We start from the raw sequence: 22,448 nt of genomic DNA on the forward strand, positions 1-22,448 counted from the left end.
GAGAGAGAGAGAGAGAGAGAGAGAGAGAGAGAGTTATAAAGAAAATAGAGAGAAAGAATACACGAGAAAGCTAACGAGGAAGGGACAGAAAAAAGATAGAAAGATACAAGAGCAGAACTAGAGAACGACAGATAAAAAAGAAAGAGAAAGAAGAGAAAAAGAGCGAGTGAAAGAGTGAGTGAGTAAAACAGATAGAGACAAAATGAGAGATAGAGAGAAAAAATAAGAAAGAGTAAGAGAATAAAAGAGGGAGACAAAAATGAAAGATAGATAGAAACGATGATACTAGAGAACGACAAATGAAAGAGGAAGAGAAAAAAAAGCGAGTAAAAGAGTGAGTGAGTAAAACAGGGAGACAAAATGAAAGGTAGAGAGAAAAGATGAGAAAGAGTAAGAGAATGAGAGAGGAAGACAAACATGAAAGATAGATAGAAACGATGAGAGCGAGAGAGAGAGAGAGTGAGAGAGTAACAAGAAGACAAAATGAAAGAGATAGAGAGAAAAAATGAGAAGGAGTGAGAGAGTAAAAGTAGAAGACAAAATGAAATAGAGAAAACGAGAGAGACACAGAGAGAGTGAGAAGGGAATCAAGAGCCTCGTTCTGAAAGTTAGACGGCCATTAAGTTGTATCATCATGTTTGGTGGATCATCTCCTATCATTGTTCTTAGTAAGTATAACTACATAATGTTTTTAATTATGTCTTAAATCGACAAAGAAAACGTGAGTTAAAGCTTTATTTTAATATAATTTCAGATCAGAATACCAAACGTGAGTCTGGTCACAAGGTACAGTTTGGTAATATCAAGGCCGGTAAGGTAAGTCTTCTTTCTTTCAGAGAAGAAGCACATGGACGAACGTCCAGAATGTTCCTTCAAATATTTCATCTCTCTCTATTTCCGTCTTTTATTCTATTTTTCTCGGATATTATATAATTTCTGAAATGTTCGTCTTAACCTTTGAGTAAGAAAAAAAAAGAAGTATTTGTCTTTTACTTGGTTTTATCGCTGTTTTTTTAGTCATTAATTAACGAATTATCATATGGTTACAAAGTTGGGGATCACTTGTTTTTGTCTCCCCATCGTCTCTCTTCTAATCATTAATTATTACAATATATTATTATATTATTAAACGTAATTGTTACACTTGTTCTTAGTCTATTTTCTTGTTTTTAAATTCACCAACGTACACTTAAGCTTTTTGAATTTTTTTTTCAATGATGTTCTACATAACACACGTGTGTGCAACACATATATATTATAAATATGGTGTGGCTGCCTCTTGTCTAGCTTTATATGATCTGTGTGTTGCAAGCTTTGTGATACAAACTTCTCGATAATGCTGGCGACCCGGTATCGATTCCCGGCCCCAGCCGCCGCCACTTCCACCCCCACCATCATCACCACGATAAATCTACTGTTAACCCCCCCCCCCTGTAGTATCTCTGATATAATCTACATGTCTATGTTGTGAAGCAGTATTAGTCATCGTTGCAACTATTCGTCGTCCTATGTATATTATATACACATCTATAGATTAATGTCCCTTTTATCATGTGAAATCTTTAATTACTGTCATCTTTTATTGTAACCCCGTCTGCTGGTTGCCTTTCCTTATTTGGGAAAGGCATAAACACCACTGCTGCGTCACTGTCTACGCTCTATTCCCCTTCATAATGGGCCATGGGATGTTGAATCCTGCTAAGATTCTTTTTTTTTTCTCTCTCAAAAGATTTAAATATAAGAAGAAATGTAATGTAACTGCATCAAGATGTGTTAAAGAACAAATTATTTTCTTGTTAAAACATGTCTCCCACTCAAATATGTTACGGGTTTAGGATATTTGAGTTGATTTTTAAATTCAGTTACGTTCTTTTAAAGAGTAAATTTAGAGTTTAAAAGGCGATTTTGCATTGGTTTTGGTGGTGTAGCAAGCAATGCAAATATTTTATAACGAGGTTTCCATAGAATTTTCGCTATGGCTAAGGCGGCATCGGCTAATTTAATGCAATGATTCCATGGATTCTGATTGTCTATGATTTGGAATCCTCACGTTAGAATGGGATGAAACTGTCATGAGATGTGTAGTTTGTAGCTGTGAAGAGGAGAGGCCTTATTGAAGATAACGCACCAACAAATACTGAACTTGGAGTTTTGAGAGGCAATTTCATGGTTTTTCAGTTAATCTTTTTGTATCTGTCACATGTGGTCATAGCTGCATTTGTTGGAAGGGTCTTGTATTGCATGTGAGAATTCCTGCAAGCAGATGTATTGAGCATTACCTCATTTTGTAAATAGTTGATGTGGGCGCTTATTTCAGATTTATAATTCATATTTAGTCAAGGTTTTGCAGAAGGAAGACAGAATTTATGAATAACTGCAAAGGTATAGCTTGTGAGATGATGATGAGATCACTGGTTTGCAGTAAGATGCTCCATTCTTTGAATCTACTTGGTCAGAAGAGCTTCTAGTACAAAGAGTTAAATAGCAAACCCCTTGCCCTCCTCATCTCTGTTAATGAGAAGACAAAATAGTTTGAATCCAGACAATTCTTTATTTGCCATAGTTTTCATGTGCTGGTGGCACATAAAAAACACCATCCGAACATGGCTGATGCCAGTGCCCCCTGATTGGCTCCTGTGCTGGTGGCACACAAAAAGCACTAACAGAACGTGGCTGACTGGCTCCTGTGCCAGTGGAACGTAAAAAACATCCACTACACTCTGAGCATCCAGCTGCAGAAACCTTGCCAGATCAGATCAGAACCTGGTGCAGCTTACCAGTTTTCAGTCAAACCATCCAACCCATGCCAGCATGGAAAACAGATGTTAAACGATGATGATGATGGTGTTGGATAAGCTTAAAACCATGACCGTGGTCGAAAAGTTCACTTCCCCATTCACTTTTGGGTTTGATCCCATTGTGTAGCATCTTGGCCTTTAGACTTGGTCTAACCAAAGCCTTGTAAGTAGATCTGATAAATAGAAACTGTTGTGTCGGTGCAGATGTAACTGTCTGGTTCAGAAGTTTGCTTCCCAACCACAATTTCAGTCCCATTGCAGGTTTTGTGTAGCCCTGTTTGCATTAAACTCATGAGTGGATTTGGTAGATAGAAACTGCTTCAGTCGTGTGTGTATGTTGTATTGTCTTGAGATGATGTGTTAGTTGTAAATGAATGTCACTGTCATACAGGCAGTGTTAATCATTTCCAATATTCTGTGCAAACCTTTTTGGCCATGAGGGAAATATTGCCTTGCTTGGCAACAGGAAAGACATCCAGCTCTTCCTCTGTAAACTGCATCCAATCCATCCAGGTATGAAAAAAGATGTTTAAACAATAATGTGTGTGTTTGTGTCTCTTGACATTGCATGATGGTTGTTAGTGACCATCACCTTCAAATGGCTTGTTTCCAACCTTCCATAATAACATTTTTGGCTTAGAGAGAAATAATGCTTTGCTTGGAAATGGGTGAGGGTTGGTGACAGGAGGAGCAACCAGCCATAGAGAATCTGCCTTAACAATTCTGACTCGTGCAAGCATGGAAAAGTGGATGTTAAAGCAGGAATGTTGATGGCAGTTTCTCCATTCTCCCATCCACGAGAAATGGTGTTCTAGCAGGGGAAAGAATTTTGGCTTAAATTTGGCACCTAGCTAAGAAGAACAGGTCCTTTTTAACAGTATTAGTAAATTTTTAGAGTGCACGAAATGTTATTCCTGCTTAGCACAATTCTTTATGTTTTTGGTAATTTAAATAGCAAAAACTGGTGCGTCTGGCATAGGTTAGATGATTTGACGTAAATTGGTAAGCTGCATCCAGGTTCCAGTCTGATTTGGCATAGTTTCTATGACTGGATGCCCTTCCCATTGCCAACCACTCCAGAGTGTAATCTTGGTTTGGGCGAGCTGGCAGAATTGTTAGCACATGGGGCGAAATGCTTAGTGGTATTATGTCTGCCATTATATTCTGAGTTCAAATTCTGTCGAGGTCAACTTTGCCTTTCATCCTTTTAGGGTCGATAAATTAAGTACCAGTTATGCACTGGAGTCGATGTAATTAACTTAATTCCTTTGTCTGTCCTTGTTTAAAGAAATAAATCTTGGTTTGGAGAAAATAGTGCATTTTGTGTTTTCCAACCTAAAAGCAACTGACTATTGATAATTGATTAAGTGAAATAATTCCTGTAGTTTTTTTCTCTATTGGTAGAGAGTAGTAGTTTGCTACAAGACAGAGTTCTTGATATGAAGTCAATCAGTCTGGTTCCTGTAACACCAGGTACATCACAGTCAGTAATAAATGGTCATAATTTCATAGATGACATTCTGTTGGTCCTTTTTCAAAGAGTATTGAATGCTTTAGATGCTCTTTGACTCGCTGTGTTTTTTCTAAGGGTCTGATTTGATCTGAGCATTTATGCATCTTCTTCTGCATATTGTAGTCAGATTCCTAAGGTTCTACAAAGTAACTTGGAATGTGATGATCATTTGCATCAGTTGTAGGTGGTGGTGTTTAAGAAATTGTGGATATGGCAGCAAAGTGAGGCATTTTATATAACACTTCACTGTTCTTTTGAACCAAATCAACAGACTCGGCTTCGTCTATGTGCTGCACTAAGTAAAAAGACACTGATGACAACACTGATAGACATCTACGTCATCATTTAACAGACTTGTTCCATGCTGGCATGGATTAGATGGTTTGATTGGATCTGGAAAGTCTAAGAACTGTATCCTGCTCTGATGTTTAGTTTGGCTGGGTTTCTCGGGATACATGCTCTTCCTAACACCAATCATGCAGCTTGTAAGACTTAGGAACCCTGAGGGGGTTAAAGTATGAGAGTGCAGAGGGCAGGGGTGATCTGCTTGGTGTGAGGAAGAGATGAAATAGGAGTGATGGGGCATCTGTGTGGACCCTCAAGGTACAAGATGAGGATGCATTCTAAATTTCTCATTGAATTCTTTGCCAACTGGCACTTTAGTGATAAGTACTCCTGCCAATCATTCATTTCTTTGCTATTATCAAACTACCGGAAGTGGCACCAGTTTTTCAAGTTGACTGATGCTGCTATGTATAGTGCCCTACTCACAGCTAAGAACTATGAAGAGAATATATCACTAGTTTCCTGTTCTGATGCAAACCCAAGTTCCCATCAAAGCTAATTCTCTTCCTAACCAGTTGCACTCTCTTTCCATTGTCTTCACAACCTTGTCGATCATCGTGATGCCTCTTCAGTAGCTTCTTTCCAGAGCATCTCCTTTATCCTTGTTGCAGTTAATGGTGATACTGCTATTCCTATAACTGTGACACTAATTTAATACTTCTGTTGCATATAATGGAATTTTATTCAGCTGGGCAGCTGTTTGCAATACCAGTGAATGTGTTATTCATTGTTTCTATTAACTGGAGATCTCTGATCTTGTCTAGGCATGTGGTTAGCAGACAATAGAGACTATTGATTCGGCTCAACTAGATTGAAATGCATCTGGCATTCTTGCTAACCACTTCATCTCCCTCTTATATATATATTGCTTTTGAACACAACATGTCCATAAGAGATGTTATCTCTGTATGAATATGGCTGTAAAATGCCTTTCAGTGATTTATTTACAGTATGATACATAGATGGCTTGTATGAAACAATCCTGTTTATATGTAAAAAGAGGGTAGCTGAAGATTTGAGATTGATTTCATTGTAAAAACCAAAGAATTTGTTGATAGTCAAAGGAAGTAAAGAGTATTAAGACCTGGTAATCAACAGTTTAATGAATTTGAAATCAAAGAAATACTGGCTCAATACTTCGTTACTTTAACCTTTCAACATTCAAATTCCTCTGTCAAATGTAATGAGTTTTTTTTGTTCCCATTATTTTGAAGTAATCGTGCACTTTCTTGCAGCTTTGAGATTTTGACGGTGTGATTGTTTTATTTTTGGAATGGCATTGGAGGATAGTTGTGAGAGATCAGATCTGGTTGGTTTCAATACTAAAGGGGGTTAAATCGTTTTCATATTTTGATATCAGGAAATATTTTCTCCATTTCAACTACTACACTTCTGGATAACAGCGGGGTCAGACACCCTCGCCCACTACTATTACTATCTTTAAATCTCACAATGTGAGATATTCAGCAACAGTACTTTGTAGTAAAGATTGTTTGGCAGCATAACATGGCAGGCCTGGTTTAGGACTTCTTTTATTGACTCTGGAGGGATGAGCAACAATCTGAACCCAGAATATAAAGAACTGGAGAGAATCCTGCAAGGCAGTTCTTCAACACTGAGTCTGCCAACCTGCCCACCCCTAACTGCAGTAAATAAAACCCCATTAATTTTTGTCAATAGATTAATGACACTTCTTCATTGTTTTAATGTCATTTGTGTGTTACTGTTCTATCATTTATTTCTTGCATTTTTGCAGTCCATTGCTGACATTATCCAGACATGTCTAGGACCAAGATCCATGTTGAAGGTAACATTTGTTTTTTTATTTATCCCTCTTCTTCTAAAAATACTGAATTTAATTTACTGTTAACTGTCGTTAGCCTTTTTGTTACCATATTCCATTTGAAATATACAGCATTTATTTTGCTTAATTTTTAAAATAAGGAAGGATTTAGTAAAATAGCTTTCTCATTAAACTGGTTTCTAGAACAAATGGGCATAAAATTTTAGTGGAAAATTGTAATTTAGATCACTTTAAAATGAGTTTGTGTCATAAAACTAGGGGTGGTTTCAAGGCGGGTTGAGAACAAAAACTAACGCAAAATTTTAATTTTAATTTAGCTTATTTTATAAAGACAAGTTGTATCAAAAAACCAGGGATGGTTTCAAGTGGATTAACATCAAGAGGGTGAAATATATAAACTTGTTATATTTCTGTTACTACATTTCCTTCTGACCAATTTAATGTTGATTAAAAAAAAATCCAATATCATATATAAAACCAGTTGGTTGGTTTTAGTTTATATATCGGCATAAAAAGATGGTTTTTTGAAGAATTAATACATAAATTTCAAAAGTGAATGTGTCACTTTTTGACTATTGCTACAAACTACAACTCTAATTTCTTCTGTCCCCACCAATTTTAAAATTCAGTTTCTTTCACTCAGAAATTTTAATTAGTTAAAAGAAATTTTTTACTTGCTTACACAAAGTTAATCTTACTTTACTAAACTATCTCAGTATGGAACTGTAGAAAACAAAAACAAAACAAACCATTCAAAGAATAATTCTGAGCTAATATAACATTTTTAGCTGTGACCCTTATTGTCCCTTGATTCTAAGGTGGACATTGAATTTTTGTTATTTGTGTGTTGCTGCATCTTTTGGACTTTTGTTTCTCAAATTGTTTTGCTTCACCTTTTAGCATTTAACCGTTTTGTATTTTTCAAATGCAACGCTTATTTATTTACATTGTTCTTAATTAATCTCATGCATTCGAGTAAAGATTATTTGCCAACATAAACATGGCAGTCCTGGTTTAGGACGAATGTTGCTGTAATTTAGCCCCAGGAGACATCATCTCCAGCTGGCTATACAACACGATCTGTGTCCTTATATTTTCGAACAAAGGAATCTAGCTGTTGTATAGCCATTTGAAGACGATGTCTCCTGGGAATATACGGTTGCTGAATATCTCTCATTGTGAGATTTACAAATAGTCATTTTCTGATCATACATTCAAGGTTTTGATATGGTTGTTATTTTTAGAATGACATTGTAGGTAAGTGTGAGGGGTCTAATCTGGCTAGTTTGAACATACATCAGGAAGGATAGTAGGGTTAGATCTCCATGCTTTATGTTCAAACCAGCCATATCTTGCCTCTTACGATCAACCCTATGACAAACACATCTCAATCTTGTAGCTTTGAGAGAAACCATTTCTATCTAAATATGATTTGTAAATACTGTGAAATTTTCAAAAATATTTTTTCTTCCCTTCCAAGATCTGAATTGATTTTTTTGGAGTTACTGAACTGGCTTCAGGTAGGAAGGTTTCCAATTTTGAAGAAATAATGCTCGATTACTTGCAAAATGTGTGAGGAAAAAAATATGAAATAAGAGTGACTTGTCTTTGGGTGATTCAGATGGAGATGTTTCTGAATTTTTGTCTAATATGGAAGAGTATTCTGAAAGGAAAAGTGATCCTCAGGATGCCATTCAAAATATGGTGACACAATACAACACCAATACGCATTTCTGATTTTATTGAAAATGCACAATTCTAAATCATTAGTATTTAAACACCTGCTAGCAAAATTTCAAGTCTATAATCCAAAAATTAAATTACAAACAAACACTGTTGATAATCCTCTTCAGTATGATTATTAATTCAAAAGTGAAAAAATACATTTAACAGTAAATCTAAATGTTAAAAGCTGAATTGTTTTTTTAAAAATAAAGTACATTTTCTGTGTTTTTACATGAATTTCAGTTGATGATAAAGCTAATATGAAATGGTGACCAATTATAATGTCAATGTTTTCCTTTATTGTTTCAGATGTTGATGGATCCAATGGGAGGAATTGTCATGACAAATGATGGCAATGCTATTCTCAGAGAGGTTAGCTCATGTTCAGTTGATTTCTTCTTTTGTTATTGTTGTTTTCATTTCTGGATTTTTGCATTTTGATTCCATCTATGTACATGTTTCAAAAGACATTTAAAATTGTTTGTGCTTGGTGGGTCTTAAAATATGTAATCTTACACATCCTCAATCCTATTACAATCTCGTGCAACAGTATTGTTTAGTCTCGCTTAAATGTTTCATTACTAAGTAATTTATAGTGTTCTGTCACTTTCCAACCAGTATTTATCCTCTGTTTACGTTAATGAATATATCATTGTAGTTAACATCTCTATACTTTATGTATAGGCCTCTAGACAAAGAACAAAATGTCCCTAGAAAAATGCACACAAACTATATACATAAAAAAAAGACCGTTCAACAAAATAGCCCTTGGCCCCAATAACATTCTTGATGTAGCCATTAAGTGGCCTCAACTCACCACATTTACGACTAACACCACATTTACGACTAACACCACATTTACGACTAACATTGTCAATGTGGGGTCACTAGTTACCTCATGACATCCAGGCACAGTAGTGCAGGTGGTGACAGAAATTTTTGAAGTATGGTAGGGACATCATATGCTCACAAGGTTTTTTTGGTTCTTGCTGGATCTAAACTTTCTTCTCCTTGTGTAGTATTTGATGTCCTTAGGTCTGACTTGTGGCATTTGGCTGGTGTCGTTGTCATCCTATTAGTCTTGTTCTTGGTTATGTCCTGGGCCTTCTGGATGAACTTGGCTGGGAATGTTTGTTTCTCTTAGTCACAGGTGACACATTACTCACAACAGCTATTTCTCAATTCTGAACATGAAGAACCCAACCAACTTTGAGAATCTGGCAGTTACGAGAGTGGTGTGTCCTTTGTATTTACCTGTCTCACATTAAAGCATACTACATTGGGCACATGCTGCTCAACTTTACATAAGATGGTCTTTCATTTATACTCTGAAGTTTGTTGACAAATACTCAGTGCCCTCCATACAGCTTGTTATATCATCATCATCATCATCATCATCATCAATGTTTTCCATGCTGGTATGAGTTGGATGGGTTGATGGATACTGCACCAGGTTCCATAGTTTGTTTTGGTTTGGTTTCTATGGCTGGATACCCTGACTAACGCCAACCCTTTAAAAGAGTGTACTGGGTACTAATTACATGGCACCAGCATCAGTGCCTGTTACAACGTTACTAATTAAGATAATTATTTTCTAAGCTTAAATCTTTAACATGTCTTATTTCTGACTCCTCATTAGATATTAAAAATGTCCCAGTGTTAAATACTTGTTATCTTTTGAGCGTTTTAATATATAATCTTGGTTATGGAAATGATAATTTGAGGAGTTTGCTTCTTAACCACATGGTTTTCAGTTCAGTCTCACTGTGGGATACCTTGAGCACTTGTTGGTTTACTTTTCATGTATAGTTGGAAATGTATCCAGTCTTTGTAACCCATCATGCATTCATCAGTTGACAGTCTTTTTCCAGGTTTGTAATCAGCTTTCAATATCCAAAACTCAGTGTTGAGAAGTAGTTTCATTATAAATATGGGATCATAATGTTATTCCCACACATTCTGTTGTAATGTTAGTCTCTCAATTATAGACACAACTTGAAAAAGCACATTCTAATCATTATATTGGAAACATTGTGCATCAAATTGGCATGTGATGTCAAGACAAGGACACACGATGAGCTTCTTTTCAGTTTCTGTCTACCAATTTATTCAGATCTTTGGTCAGCCTGGGGCTAGAGTAGAAGATTCTTGCCCAAGGGGCTGCACAGTGGTTGGCATATCAAATTTCTCAACTACACAGCCATATCTATGCTTTTCAGAATCAAAGTTTCAGCATTGATTCCCTGTCCTGGTAAATATTCAAACTATCTCACTACCCCACCTATTGTTTTAGGAGAGATTCCATATTGCCATCTGGTGTAAATAATTATTTCTTCTTCTCTTCAGATCACTGTCCAACATCCAGCTGCTAAATCCATTATTGAAGTAGCCCGTACTCAGGATGAAGAAGTTGGTGATGGCACCACATCTGTTATCGTTCTCAGTAAGTCTTTATTTAATTTCTTTTTGTTTACAGTTTTATTTCAGCCAGATTACCATTTTCAGTAATCTATTCCCCAGAAGTGGCGTTTCACGAGTCTCCTACAAAGCCTTTAATGTTTGGAGCTATTTGTTGGTCACGAAGTGTAGTTGTGATTGATTTTTGAAAGAAAATGAGCAAGAAAGAATAATCCTACCTAATGTCAAAATTAAGAACTTGATATTTGATGATTGTCTTGTATTCTCACAATTGATACCATGATTCTCCTATCTTCATACCAAATTTACCAAATCCACAACCCTTTAGCATTCACATTGTGTCAAATGTAATGTTTGTTTATTTACACGGTTTTCAACTAATCATAAACTTTGCTTGTGAAGACCTATTGAGGCAACTGAAATCAAAAAGTCAAAATCGCTGATGTGGCCGATGGCAGTACCGCCTGATTTGGCACTCATGCCAGTGGAACGTTAAAAGCATATCCAAGCGTGATCGTTGCCAGGGCCGCAGATTGGCTCCTGTGCTGGTGGCACGTAAAAAGCACCATTTGAGCATGATTGTTGCCAGTGCTGTTGGACTGGCTCCTCTACAGGTAGCACCTATAAAGCACCTTTTGAGTGTGGTCATTGCCAGAACCGCCTGACTGGCCCTCGTGCCGGTAACACATAAAAGCACCCACTATACTCATGGAGTGGTTGGTGTTAGGAAGGGCATCCAACAGTAGAAACTTTGCCAGATCAGGTTGGAGCTTGGTGCATCCTTCTAGCTTGCCAGCCCTCAGTCAGACCATCCAACCCATGCCAGCATGGAAAGCGGATGTTAAACAAAGATGATAATGATGATTTATCATGTTGCAACTTTGAGATTTTGATGTGGTGATTGTATATATTTTCAAAATGACATTGTAGGGTGTGTGGAAGAGGCAGGACATGGCCAGTTTGAACATAAAATATGTAGAATATTTAGGTCAGATATGACTGGATTAAATACTAAAGGATTGTCTCGGTGACAGCTTTAAAAGTTCTCTGTTATTTGTTTGTAGTTATAGATGAATATGCTGAGCTTCTCTTGGTGTTTGCATGTTAAGATGAGCCTGCTTTGACAGTAATTTGCAGTTTTCATCATATGTTCTTCTTTGGTACTCTGACTGCAATTGATTTTGATCAAGAATCCCTGTACTTCTCTGAAGAACAATATTTCTCAAACTGGCACCAGGCCTCACCAACTCTTGTCCAGCTCATGCCAAAATGGAAAACGGATGTTAAATGATGATGATGATGAGAGCAATTTCATAGCATCCTGCTGGAGATAGTCGAGAGCAAAATATCGAAATGGAGGGGTATGTAGAAGAAAAACATTTTTAGTTCAAGAAAGCTGCCAGAAAACTTGCACCAAAGACACTGATGGTGCAATTGACACGAGAAATATAACTCCATCGGTGACTGTGTCTTGTCACAACACTGAAATTCTTTGGTAATTTTGATTTTGAATATGAATTGGTATATCTAGACATTCTTTAGTGTTTTGATATGATACGAGCATAAGGGTCAAGTTTATATGGGAAGGTGCCATACAGGGTGTGTGAAAATGATTGCTGTCACTAAAATCACATTTTGATTACATATATTTTTTTTTTTTTTTTAGCTGGAGAAGTGTTGAATGTGGCCAGTCCCTTCCTTGGTGAACAAATGCATCCAACTGTCATCATCAGTGCTTTCAGGCGTGCTCTTGATGATATTTTGGAAATAATGAAGGCTAAGATAGGGTGAGCTTGAACAAAAGAATTCTTTCTTTTTATTAGAACATTCATTAAAAAAAAAGTACAAAGTTGTGAAATTGGATGGTTTTGAGCATTTTGTTCTGAGTTGAAATGTTGCTATCCTTTTGGGGGTCGATAAAATAAGAACTAATTAATCACTGGAGTATGTGTAATCAACTAGCTCCCTTCATCAAAATTTCTGGTCTTCTGCCCATAATAGATAGATATGAAACATCTTGAAGATGGTTGGAACTAAAGTTTTAGCATCTATCTTACTTCTGTTGAAATAAAGTGCTTTTGTTTTATATTAATTTTGAAAATGATGAATTTAGTAAAATGCTGGAGTTTGGAACATGACATGAAATTTTGGTGGAAGGTTTTAATTTCTAGATCACTTCAAGGTAAGGAAGTTTGTGTCATAGAACGAGGGGGTAGTCACAAGTGGGTTGGTATCAAAAGCTTTTTAAACTACCTAAAACATATGGAATTGACTTTAAATGTTTTGTTTTCAACCAGTGTTCCAGTTGATGTGAATAATGATGCGGAACTGTTGAAAATCATTAAAAGTTGTATTGGGACCAAGTTTATGAAACAATGGTAAGTGCAATGTTTCATTGTCTGTTATTCTGCCAGAACTGTTTTGTACTTTTCCAAAGACTTCTGCTAATAATGTTTTATTTTCCTTTTTTAAAAACCTCTTCAAAGGTCTGAGTTGGCTTGTAAAATGGCATTGACTGCTACTAAAATAGTCCTGGTTGAAGAAAAAGGAAAGAAAGAGATTGATATAAAGAATTTTGCTAAAGTTGAAAAAGTAAGTTGTACATTTCATTTCCTTCTAAAATCTAAGTTGTCATTATCATTGTTTAACATCCACTTTTGCATTATGTTTACATGGGTTGAACAAAATTCTTCATCAGGGCATGTTTTCTACAGCTGGGTGCCCATCCTGTTGCCAACCCTCATCTGTTTCCAACAAAGGCAATATTGTCCCAAGGAAGATAAGAAACAAACAACATCACTTGTATGACAACAGTCATCACATGATGTTATCAGGACAATTGTATATGCATATGTACACACCCAGTGTGAATCGGTAGTTAGAGCTGCCAGTTCACAATCATGAGATAATGAGTTCAATTCCTGTACTGTGCTGTGTGTTATGTTCTTGAGCAAGACACTTAATTTAATGTTGCTCCAGTTCACTCGGTTGTGATGTCACTGGTGCTGATCTGTATCGGCCCCTTTGCCTTTCCCTTGGATAACGTTGGTCGCATGGAGAGAAGAGGCTGCTATGCATGAGCATTGCTGCTCTTCCACAAACAACCTTGCTTGGACTTGTGCCTTGGAGGAGATCTTTCTAAGTGCAGTCCCACAGTCATTCATAACGGAAGTGGGTTTTTACCCTTCTATATATATTTGATCCCCATGCCAGTGGCATATAAAAAGCTCCATCCGAATGTGGCCAATGCCAGCGCTGCCTTGTCTGGCTTCTGTGCCTGTGGCATGTAAAAAGCACAATCTGATTGTGGTTGATGCCAGCCCTCTCTGGCCCCTGTGCCGGTGGCATGTAAAAAAGCACCCACTACACACTCGGAGTGGTTGACGTTAGGAAGGGCATCTAGCTGTAGAAACACTGCCAGATCAGACTGGAGCCTGGTGCAGCCTCCTGGCTTCCCAGACCCCTGTCAAGCTGTCCAACCCATGCCAGCATGGAAAACGAACGTTAAATGATGATGATGATGTATATATACTTATTTGGCAGGCTTTTAGTTTCCACCAGCCTGAGGCCATAATAGAAGATACTTGCCCAAAGTAGTTGGACTGAACCTAAGACCACATGGCTGGCCCCTCACTTCTAACATCTTAATATTCTGACATCAAAACACAATGAGCTGGCTGAATCATTAGCACATTGAGCAAGATGCTTAGCAGCATTCCGTCTCTTTACATTCTGAGTTCAAAATACAATGAAGGCAGCTTTGCCTTATATCCTTTCAAGGTCGATAAAATAAGTACCGATTGAGCATTTGTGGTCAACATAACCGACTTGGGCCCCCCTTCATCAAGGCTTTGTGTCAAAATTTGAAACCAGCGTTCTGACATTAAAATCTTTATTACTAATAAAGGCATTAACTGTGCTTAAAACAGGGCTTGTTGGTGAATTAATAAAGGTTATTGTTGAGAAGATTGCATAACTGAATCCAAACACCAAGTCTTCAGACACCAGACATATGCAGGCAGAGCTGTGTTGTCATCATCATTATTTAACATCCATTGTCCATGCTAGCAGGAGTTGGACGGTTTGACTGGGCTGGGATGAAGGAAAGCTGCACCAGGCTCCAGTCTGATTTGGCATGGTTTTCTACAGCTGTTTGCCTGTCCTAACGCCAACCAATCCGAGAATGTAGTGGGTGCTTTTATGCGTCATTTGCATGACACTGGGGTGCGTTTACGTGACACCGGCATGGGTGCCAATTTTGCTATGCTTGATGGGTCTTCTTCTCAAGCACAACATAATGCCAAACATCTTGGTCATTGCCTCCATGAGGCCCGACACTCAAAAAGAACTCAGCCACTTTGCCTCAAAATTCACTTTGGTATTGTGATTAGGGGGTTGGTCCCACTGTGTAGTAAAGTGTGTGTGTGTGTGTGCTTGACTGAATTTCTATTCCCCCTTCATCACATTTATTATAAAGAAAATCCTCATCATTTAGACAAATAGTGTTTGATTGCAGTCTTCTGCCAAAGCATGTCCAGGTAGTTTGTTGTTCCATAGACTGGGGATTTATTACCTTACATGGAAACAGGTGAGGTTTTTTCCTCCTCTCTCTCCTTGCCTCAGTCATTAGACTGAGACCATGTTGGGGCACTGCCTTCAACTTCCAGTTGAATGAATTGACCCCAGTACTTTTTTTTTATACCTGGTACTTTGTTTTGCTGAACTGTAAAGTTACAGGGAATGTAAACACACCAACACCGGTTGTCAATTGGTGGTGGTGGGGAACAAACTGACAGACACAAAGACACACATTTTAAATAAATATATATCATCATTTAGTATCTGCTTTCCATACTAGCATGGGTTAGACTGTGGACCCCTAGTGGTTTGCAAAGGTAGTACTGGGGGTCTATGAACTAAATTCAAAATTTCATATATGTAGGTGCAGGACTGGCTGTCGTAAGAAGTTTGTTTGCCAACCACATGGTTCCAGGTTTAGTCCCACTGCGTGGCACCTTGGACAAGTGTCTTCTTCTATAGCCTCAGGCTGACCAAAGCCTTGTGAGTGGATTTGGTAGACATACTGAAGGAAGCCCGTTGTATATATATATATATATATATGTGTGTGTTTGTGTCTGTGTTTGTCCACCCCCCACCATCACTAGACAACCGATGTGTTTACATCCCCGTAACTTGGCAGTTCAGCAAAAAGAGACCAATAGAATAAGTACTAGGCTTACAAAGAATAAGTCCTGGGGTTGATTTGCTTGGCTAAAAAAGCAGTGCTCTAGCATGGCCACAATCAAATGACTGAAACAAGTAAAAGAAAAAATGAATATATATATATGTATATATATATATAGGGTGAGCATATTAAAAGGGGTTCATGGGAGAATTTTAAATAAAAGGGTTGGGAAGCATTGGGTTAGACAGTTTGAGTGGAACTGATAAGCCAGAGAACTGTACCAGGTTGCAATCTCATTTGGCATGGTTTCTACGGCTGGAGGCCCTTCCTAAAGCCAGTCACTCCATGAGTGTAGTGGGTGCTTTTTACGTGCCACCAGGCTCCAGTCAGTTTCTGTCTAACCAATTTTACTCACAAGGCTTTGGTCAACTCCAAGTTATAGCTGGAAACACTTGCCAATGGTGCCATGCAGTGGGACTTAATTGGAACCATGTGGTTCAGAAGCAGGTTTCTTACCACACAGCCATGTCTGTGCATATAGGAGAGAGTTTATATGAAGAAGGGCATCCAACCATAAAAAATTTTTTAAAAATCAGCTTCAGTGAAGTTGCATCTGACCCATGCAAGCAACAAAAAGTAGATGTTAAAGTGGACAACAGTGATTGAGTATTATTACTTGTAACCAATAGAGTTGGTATGAAACCTGTGAAAAAAATCTTCATTAACATTTCATGTACATGTTCATTTAAAAGAGAAGTAAAGGAAAATTCTGGTCTCCTCTCATAGTTTTTGTTAACGTAAAAAAAAAAATGGATTTGTTATGATGGCATTGGTTGGACAGAATTTGTCAAAGTAGATTTTCTATGGTTGGAAACTTTCTTTTGTCATTCTGTCCTTGACTTTTACCTGTTTCCAAATAAGGTAATTTTCCCCTCATGGCTAGACGTGCTTATACAGAAGTTTAGTGACTATGGACACTGCTTCTTTGACAGTGACACTCGTTTATGACTATCACACACTCACACATATACGCATATATACATACATGGCAAGCTTTCAATATCTATCCACTAAATACACTCACCAGACTATAGTAAAAGACACTTGCCCAAAGTATTATATCCTGGCACCGAACCTGAAACCATACGGTTGACTGCACAACTACACCCTTGTGTGTGTGTATGTGTATATATATATATGTATATATATATATACGCACACACATATGCCAACTATTACTGTTGTAATGGCATTTTCACACCATTTATAAAGGTTAGTCTAAAATTATACAGAATATCGTATTTCCTGATATTGGTTTTGATATTTTCTCTGCAGCATTTTTTCATTTTTTCTCACTGAATAATTTATATTTCTTGAATATTTTCAATAGATTCCTGGTGGTTGCATTGAAGATTCTTGTGTATTGCAAGGAATTCTATTGAACAAAGATGTCACACATCCTAAAATGAAGAGGTAATTTAATCTTCTGACTGACATTGATATTTTGAAATCAAATAAAACTTATACAGTAGTACCTCGGTTTTTGAACAACTCTGATTGCGAATAAATTATGCTTTATGTATATATATATAAAGACCAAAATCGCTGATGTGGCCGATGACAGTACCGCCTGATTGGCACTTGTGCCAGTGGAACGTTAAAAGCACGTCTGAGCATGATCGTTGCCAGGGCTACAGACTGGCTCCCGTGCAGGTAGCACATAAAAAATACCTTTTGAGCGTGGTCGTTGCCAGAACTATCTGACTGGCCCTTGTGCTGGTGGCATGTAAAAGCACTCACTACACTCTTGGAGTGGTTGGCGTTAGGAAGGACATCCATCTGTAGAAACTTTGCCAGATCAGATTGAGCCTGCTGCAGCCTCTGGCTCTCCAGTCCTCAGTCAAACTGTCCAACCCATGCCAACATAGAAAGTGGATGTCAAACAACAACGATGATGATATAAAGCATGATTTATGATCAGAGGCGGTCGTAAACCAAAGTACTACTGTATTAAATGAATATGAGAAAGACAGGAAATAATGTACGATTTATTCGTGATCAGAGTTGTTCGGAAACTGAGGTTCCTCTATTTTTACTGTAGATTGAGGGGCAAAAAAAACTTTTTACATCCATCAAATATTTAGCTGAATTAATTTAATTCATTAACAATTTGATAATCCCAACTTCTAATAGTCTTTTATGCTAAATGTCATTCAATCATAGCTTTTGCATTATGAACTGTCTTTAAAAAATTAGATGAAAAAAACCTTTTTCAGACCCCAGTATCATCATCATCAGCATATTTAATTAAAAAAAAGGAAGTCTTTAGCCAAACATTGTTTGTTGTTTTTGTTATATATTTGGTTAAACTATTACATAACCATTAACACACAATGTTGGTCATTGTAAAAATGCTCATAATTCAGTATCATCATTATTAATCTGTTGTTTGGATCATAAAATCAATATTAAATTTGAAATGTTTCAATTACATCATCTTAAAATTGGATATTTGTATCATAAAACTAGGGTTATCTTAAGTGGATTGGTATTAGAAGGTTTAAAGATTTAATTCCTTTTGTATATATTCTGAAATTTCTTTAGACATTAGTTTTAGGTTTTCTGGGGCTGTTGTATAATAGATATCTGTAAAGGGATTTTTAAACAATTCATTGTAATGACTTTGGGGCACATTTAAGATGTGCAAATGGATCTTTTCCACCAGTGATGTATAGGGGTAGCTTATGTCATCTTATTCAATGTTAGTCACAGTCTTTTGTTCTGTATTGTTGTAATATAGGAGTAAAGATTGTTTGCCAACATAACATGGCAGTCCTGGTTTAGGACGAATGTTTAGCCCCAGGAGCCATTGTCTCCAGCTGGCTATACGACACAATCTGTGTCCTTATATTTTCGAGCAAGGGAATCTAGCACCCCCACTCAGCTCAAAACAATATCTGTGTATCGCGATTTCTGGGTTATTTCCCTTCATCATCACCGAATAATTGTTTGAAAATATATGGACACATATCGTGGCGTATAGCCAGCTGGAGACTGTTTTCTGGGGCTAAATTACAGCAACATCCGTCCTAAACCAGGACTGCCATGTTATGTTGGCAAATAATCTTTACTCCAAAGTACTGTTGCTGAATATCTCTCGTTGTGAGATTTACAAATGTTGTGATATCGTTTCTTTTTATTCCTCCTTATTAATTACATTGTTATATCCTGTTTTTAAAGAATCTAGTAATATGTTGAATTAATTTCTTTAATTAAAGAACCTTTTTTCTTTGTTTGACAGAAAAATAGAAAACCCTCGCATTCTGTTACTTGACTGTTCGTTAGAATACAAGAAGGGAGAAAGCCAGGTAATTATATTTACTAATTAGAGATTAAAGAAATTAGTATCAAATTAGTTGTATCTTGTTATGTAATATGTAAAAAGAAATCAACCTGAAACAGAAAACATTCTTGTGATTGAATTATTATGGATCAAAGGGTTTTTATTCTGAAATAACATTGTTTTCATTATTTTCATTACCAGACCAACATTGAAATCACTGCCGAAGACGATTTTGCGTGAGTTTCTTTTCTGACACTTTAATTATTTCTCTAACACTGTTCTTTGAATATTGTCTTTCACTGGTTTAGAGCTTGTATGTTAATAGTAATTGACATTAGTTCTATTTAGCTAAGGCGTCAGCTGTATTGGACCCAGTGGCTGAAGTCTGTTTTGAGAGGGGGAGAGAAATAGGAATGAAAATTGCTAAAGGCAGTAATGTTGTTATGTGTATCCAGAACAATGATTACAGGTAGCAACTGAGAATGGATGGGAGAGACGGAAGGAGTAAGGGTGTGATGGAGAAGGTAGGCATAGGTGGGGGTGCTATTGAGGGGAGGGAAGTAATTAACAGTAGCAGAGTGGCCAAAGGTAAGGATGGGTCGGTGAAAGAAGCATATGATGGCAAAAGTTAGGGCTATTTCATGTGATGTTGAGACAGGAATATGTTGTGGTCTTAAGTGGGTGAGAGTTCTCGTGACATAGAACACATGCAGATATTTTCCTTTTTGCTTCGCCCCTATTGACATCCAAGTAAACTTGATATCTTGCTGCTTGATAAAATGAATTCATTATCACATATTCTCTTCCTTCCAGACCTTCTAATCCTCTCTACCATTTTATGCCATTACCATGTCACCTTTGTTTTGGCTGGTACCTTGCACCAGTCTTATATGGAATCTGTAGAATTCAGCAGGTTATCTCTTAGGAACTCCCTGTTGTCTGTTCTGTAGTGTTCTAACTCCTCTCTACAGTCGTGTGAATGGATAAAGATTTCTCTAAACTCATAAACAACTGCTAAATCTTTTAGTTTCTATATCTTTAGTTAGTCTAGCTTTGATTCTGAAGATTCTAGCCATTAATCTGAGTTGAGTAGTGAATTTGTGAGTCGTGGCCAATGCCAGTGCCGCCTGACTGGCACCTGTGCTCGTGGTATGTAAAAAAACTGCCATTTGAGTGTGGCCAGTGCCGGTGACACTTAAAAAGGCACCATTCAAGCGTGGTCGATACCAACGCCACCTGACTAGCTCCCATGCCAGTGGTGCCGTTTGAGTGTGGTCGATGCCAGTGCCACATGACTGACTCCTTTGCTGGTGGCACGTAAAATGTGCCATCTGAACATGGTCGATGCCAGTGTCACTTGACTGGCACCTGTGCTGGCAGCACATAAGAAGTACTATTGAAGCATGTCTGATGCCAGTGCTGGTGACACATAAAACACCATTCAAGCATGGTCGATGTCAGTGCCACCTGACTGGCTCCTGTACCAGTGACATGTGAAAAGTACCATTCAGACATGGTCGATGCCAATGCTGCCTGACTGGCCCCTGTGTTGGTGGCACGTAAAAACACCCATTACCCTCTCAGAGTGGTTGGCATTCGGAAGGGCATCCAGCTGTAGAAACCTTGCCAGATCGGATTGGAGCCTGGTGCAGCCTCTCGGCTTGCCAGTCCATAGTCAAACCGTCCAACCCATGCCAGCATGGAAAGTGGACGTTAAACGATGATGATAATAATGAACGGGTTTGGTATTTACAGTGGTATTTTTTCTTTTAGATGAGAATGAAATCTAACGAAGGAGCTTGAGATTGTTAGGTGACTAGTTTCTTGAAGGTTATGTTGCAGATTGTCAGATTGGTTGCATCACAGAACTCCAGGAACACCCCCCCCTCATTTCTCACACCATATCCATAGCTTCTATGGACATCATGGAAACGATCCTGGTTTTGATCAACATTAAAGTCACCAGCAATTTATGATGAAATTGCTGTCAACCATTATAGAGGTTGTCCAGAAATCTCATACAAGCGGTCTTTTTGTTCGTCTGCTAATCCTGATTGTGTGGTGTATGCAGAAATAACTGTTGCTGATGAATTATCTAATTAAACTTAGCTTAATTATCATGTCATACATCCTAACTACCTTAATTACTTTATCCATTTCTCAGCTAGCAGTATATGTGTACCTTGCCTACCATTGCTTTTATCCCAGAAGGATTGGTATAATTGTTTATTTCTTGTGAGGAGTTTAGTTTGAAGGGCCTTTCCTTCCTCCCTCTTGCATATTTTAACTTTCTGGAAATGCTGAATGTATAATCAAGACAAGGCGCAAGCTGGCAGAAACGTTAGCATACCAGGCGAACTGCTTAGCGGTATTTCGTCTGCCGCTACGTTCTGAGTTCAAATTCCGCCGAGGTCGACATAGCCTTTCGTCCTCTCGGGATCGATAAATTAAGTACCAGTTGCGTACTGAGGTCAATTTAATCCCCTCTCCCCCCCCAAAAATTTCAGGCCTTGTGCCCAGAGTAGAAAAGAATATATAATTAAAACATTTTATTTCGCTGAACCTCCAGAATTTTGTTGCTTTGCACGCGTTGAAACTCGTAAGAGTTACCTCCCTTAACACGAGTTACTTCCCATACTATGTTGCTATTAGTAGCAAATGCTTACCGTCTGCTTTCGAGTTGGTGTGAAAAGAAGCTAAGACTGTAACCAAAGAATTATGTTTATACTAAAAATAAAATGGTTACATTCATTTATTTACTGCACTATGGGAGCAGTGTGGCTATGAGGAAGAAAGTTTACTTCCACGCCTGGTCAGGTTCAGTCCCTTTGCATGTCACCTTCTTATGCTGCAGGCAGACCAAAGCCTCCTGAGTAGATTTGGTTCACAGAAACCGAAAGATGTACGTTGTGTGTCTGTGTTTTCCACAACTGCTTGATAGTGTTGGTCTGTTCACGTCCCTGTTAATTAACAGTTTGGCAAAAAGTGACTCAGTTCATTAAGTCCCACTGTCATATAAATAGGACACTAAATGAGAACATTAAATAAGCTATATCACATTGTCTCAGTGTCGTATTTATAGGACACTGAGTATTTCCATTTCTACTTGAAGTAAAGGAGTTTTAATAGGTGTTTTTTTTCATTTTAACCAATTTTCAATCATTTGTAAGAATTTAAAAGTATTATTCAGAAATTTAAGTACTCTGGGACTTAATGAGTTAATGAGAATCTTTGGAAAACTAACTTGGAAAGTCCAGACTGGACAACCATTTTTTGATAATCTGTTTCCTTCTCATGAATTTTCTCGTGTTTTAGGT

The 22,448-nt window shown here is 37.6% G+C and overlaps 1 protein-coding gene across 1 annotated transcript in view; it reads left to right on the top strand.

Moving 5' to 3' along the window:
- The first annotated feature begins 546 nt into the window (after positions 1-546).
- Positions 547-22,448, top strand: part of LOC106872635 (T-complex protein 1 subunit gamma) — a 43,015-nt gene continuing 21,113 nt past the window's right edge. The window contains exons 1-12 of the mRNA XM_052972038.1: positions 547-668; positions 755-816; positions 6,413-6,463; positions 8,495-8,557; positions 10,532-10,628; positions 12,270-12,390; positions 12,901-12,981; positions 13,090-13,195; positions 17,179-17,261; positions 19,090-19,156; positions 19,333-19,367; positions 22,322-22,446. Coding sequence (XP_052827998.1) covers positions 635-668; positions 755-816; positions 6,413-6,463; positions 8,495-8,557; positions 10,532-10,628; positions 12,270-12,390; positions 12,901-12,981; positions 13,090-13,195; positions 17,179-17,261; positions 19,090-19,156; positions 19,333-19,367; positions 22,322-22,446 — 925 coding nt within the window. The 5' untranslated portion in view covers positions 547-634. The remainder of the gene's footprint in view (positions 669-754; positions 817-6,412; positions 6,464-8,494; positions 8,558-10,531; positions 10,629-12,269; positions 12,391-12,900; positions 12,982-13,089; positions 13,196-17,178; positions 17,262-19,089; positions 19,157-19,332; positions 19,368-22,321; positions 22,447-22,448) is intronic.

This window comes from Octopus bimaculoides, chromosome 12 (genome assembly GCF_001194135.2).
Source record: "Octopus bimaculoides isolate UCB-OBI-ISO-001 chromosome 12, ASM119413v2, whole genome shotgun sequence".
NCBI lineage: Eukaryota > Metazoa > Mollusca > Cephalopoda > Octopoda > Octopodidae > Octopus > Octopus bimaculoides.